A 3,362-nucleotide genomic window follows, 5' to 3' on the forward strand; every position below is an offset into this window, starting at 1 on the left:
TCAGATCGTCCATCCTTTGAGTGAGAGTGTAACGTTACAGGTCGGCCGATCTGGTTTCGTGGTTAAAGTTAACCTTTTCGACATGTTTCCGCGATGTTGTCTGGGGTTTGGCAAAAGGAGAGTGGGACGGTGGGCGGTGCTCGGGGTGGTGACTGAAGGCAGTGACTGTGTAGTTCTGATGTCAACTTTTTACGGAAGTCACAACGGTTCGTGAAAAATCACAGCTACTTTAAGCAGGCTGTGTAAATTTTACTGTGGACTGACTGTTTTGAAACGTATATGGTAGTTACATAGCACCTAGACCTCAGTTATCATGAAAAAAGCCAGAAAATTTCAGTTTTGACAATATGGGACCTTTAAAATAAAGTGTGACCTTGTTATCTAATGGGATGAAGTTGATACATTTTAAGTTTTGTCCAAATATTTTTTGGGCCACTGTAATGAACATTAAAGAAGGTGAAACATTCCACATCCTGACCTGCCAATTTGCTCCGATCATCTCCAGCCACAACCACAACCCAGTCTCTCTGGATGGAGATGGACATAGCTGTGCTGGCCAGGTTAGCGATGTTAGCAATGGTGATGACCATAATGTAGCATGAAGTCTGCAATGTCAAAGAACATGTAATTAAAAAATATGTCACTGTGTTTAAAATAGCAGCAAATATTATTTGTTGTTAGTCCACTTCCATAAAAAGCTTGACTTGATTTTCAGGAACAGTCCAGAACAGAAAACGGTTCAATGAACGAGTCCCATTTTGTCTGCTCTATGGGTTCTCGACCTCAGTGACACCGGGACAAACAGCAGGTTTTGTTTGTTATTGTGTATTTAAAGTTAAAGCTTTCCAGCCCTTTAACAGACTCAAAGGACTAATATTGAGCAAGCAACATGCTTTCTGCTCGCATGATAACCCTGAATTCTGCTGACAGCATGTCACCGTTTTGTTATCAAGGTGTCATGTTTCAGTAGCACGAGCTTAAGTTGAGTCCATGCAGAAAAAAGAAGGGAGCTGTATGTTTTAGATGACATTACCTCCTATATAGGTTAGAAATGATTGAAAAGCTTGAAATAACTGAATATCCTGTTATAAGGAGATTGTTTGCCACTGCCAGCTATGAGAAAAAAACTTTTTTTTCCAAACATTTTAAACAGCGAGGCAAATTCAGAGTGAAACCATTTGCATAAAAATGGAGCAAAAACAAAACTGGAGGCCACCAAGAACTGCAGCAAGAGGCTTCTGCTCTTGGAAATTAAGACTTTCTTTCTTAGTACATACATCTAAATCAGTTCTGAGTGCTTTTGGAGAACTATTTACACATTCAGCAAATACTGATGAATAGTGTCAGAGTTTTACTAGGAAGCAAACTGTCACGTATTTTGAAATACTCACCAGCAACCATCCATTGTACAAGGTAGTAAGCTGTACTTTAAACTGGAAAACGACCATCAGAAGGACACCACAAAGAATGACAGCACTGTTCTGGACAACTAAAGACGTCTGCGCCACTGAAATTGAGAAAGAAATCCAGACTCAGTAAAAAATGTAGGAATAATTGCCATAATCAAATGAGAACTGATGCATGCTCTCAGCAATGTGTCAGGTTGCACAATAATTCTGCATGCTCTGTGTTTGGAGCTTTGCCATATTTACCTTTCAGCCGGGGGTTTTTGTCCACCCAGTCACCAATAATAGCACCCAGTAAGAGGACGGACCCCGCAACCACCAGTCCATACACGGCTGTGAGGAGTAAACTATTGCCATACAGCTCCACCAAAAACACAGCTACAGCAAAATTCCACATCCGATCCCCCTGTAACATAATGACACAATGATCATCAGTCAAAATAATTCTGTGATTGAAATATCACTGTAGTTTTATAGGGTTAATGCAAAAGAATTAATTGTCATAAGTATTTGGCAGCTTATATTAGCTGGTATGGATATGCATCTATATAAGACAACATTAATAAAAATATATAATGCACATAATATTCTGTATAATGTAATAGATATCTATGTGTGTACGTATTGTGTGTTTTTGTGTACATACATATATTTATGTATATGCACATACGTGTTAAAACATTTATAACATATGTTTTGGAGTAAAATTAATGACATTTCTGATCTTCAAATGGTCACTCTGATGTCATGAAAAAAGTCTAATTTACCTGATTTAAAAAAAAAAGAGGAATTTAACCCTTCAGTGAAAGAGAAAAAAATTAAAGAGACACAATAAAAGGGATTAAAGGTCTATCTATCTATCTATCTATCTACAGTGGGTACGGAAAGTATTCAGACCGTGTGTGTGTAAAAATCTAAAATTTAAATACAATATAAAAATTATATGCAAAATAAAAATTAAATATAGTAAAATATAATAACATATATGCAACATATGCAAATAAATAAATATAGTTCTCTGTTTTGTTATTGTGACTGACACATAAAAAAAAAAGGACGGGCTGTCAAACACAGATTACCCATGTTGACAGGGCATGTCCGAGGTAAATGAGGAATTTCGCAGACTTGAAGAATTCGCCGACTCTTTCTGAAAAGACAGAAATTCAAGTGCAAGATTATTTATTATTTTGGTCAAGCCGAAGGCGCACTTCTTACATATCACAGCACTGGCAAACAAATTCGCAAAACACTTACCACAGCAAGGTTTTTTAGATGCAGCGCTCTCCATTGTGCGTTGAAAATCGATTGTATTTGAAGAAGAAAAGTAAATCCTCGCTGCAAATATTTCCTGCGCAAAATCACGAATATTTCCCTTCTCTCCTCTCCAAACTTAGCTATCACTGTAGCTGAAGTTGGAGAGAAATAGCCTCTTCTAGAACGACTAAATGTGTAAAAACATAAATCCCGAAAGGGCCAGACCCGCGCTCACGGACGCAGCCGAGCACCGTGTTTACCACACAGCCCTCCGGACAGACTGCTGCTAATATATTGCGATAATAGACTCCAGTCTCCGCCCCTTGCCTTTTGCGGTCAACAAAGACAGAACCAGTTTCGGTGACACAGCAAACATATTTAATAACACGAGCTTGTCTAACAAGGTCAAAATCATGATTCTGCAAAAATATAAATATGGCTAAAATATAAAGCCTATATAGCCTACATGTTACATTATGGGAGACGGGGCTAGTTGTCACAAATGTTTGTCTCTCCACAAGTGCCTTTTACATGATTCCAAACACCCCGTTTAATCCCCTTTTAAATTATGTTTTTGTGAGTCCTGTCCTTCAAAGTAAAATGTAATGCTTGATATATGCTATAGATGTTGGTTAAGTGAACAAACCGAAAGCGAAACAGCATACATTAAGATAAGGGTCAACAATACACTCTAAAAAATGC

General features: G+C 37.9%; 1 protein-coding gene across 1 annotated transcript in view; it reads right to left on the reverse strand.

Annotated features, from left to right (window-relative positions):
• LOC107660595 (solute carrier family 40 member 1-like) overlaps positions 1 to 2,929 on the reverse strand; it is an 8,441-nt gene extending 5,512 nt beyond the window's left edge. Inside the window, exons 1-5 of the mRNA XM_016449943.1 lie at positions 2,661 to 2,929; positions 2,486 to 2,553; positions 1,653 to 1,812; positions 1,392 to 1,507; positions 479 to 605 (exon numbers count right to left, since the gene is read on the reverse strand). Of these exons, the coding sequence (XP_016305429.1) occupies positions 479 to 605; positions 1,392 to 1,507; positions 1,653 to 1,812; positions 2,486 to 2,553; positions 2,661 to 2,694 (505 nt within the window). The 5' untranslated portion in view covers positions 2,695 to 2,929. The remainder of the gene's footprint in view (positions 1 to 478; positions 606 to 1,391; positions 1,508 to 1,652; positions 1,813 to 2,485; positions 2,554 to 2,660) is intronic.
• Positions 2,930 to 3,362: the final 433 nt, after the last annotated feature.

The sequence above is a fragment of the Sinocyclocheilus anshuiensis genome, unplaced genomic scaffold, assembly GCF_001515605.1.
Source record: "Sinocyclocheilus anshuiensis isolate Anshui unplaced genomic scaffold, SAMN03320099.WGS_v1.1 scaffold627, whole genome shotgun sequence".
Lineage (NCBI taxonomy): Eukaryota > Metazoa > Chordata > Actinopteri > Cypriniformes > Cyprinidae > Sinocyclocheilus > Sinocyclocheilus anshuiensis.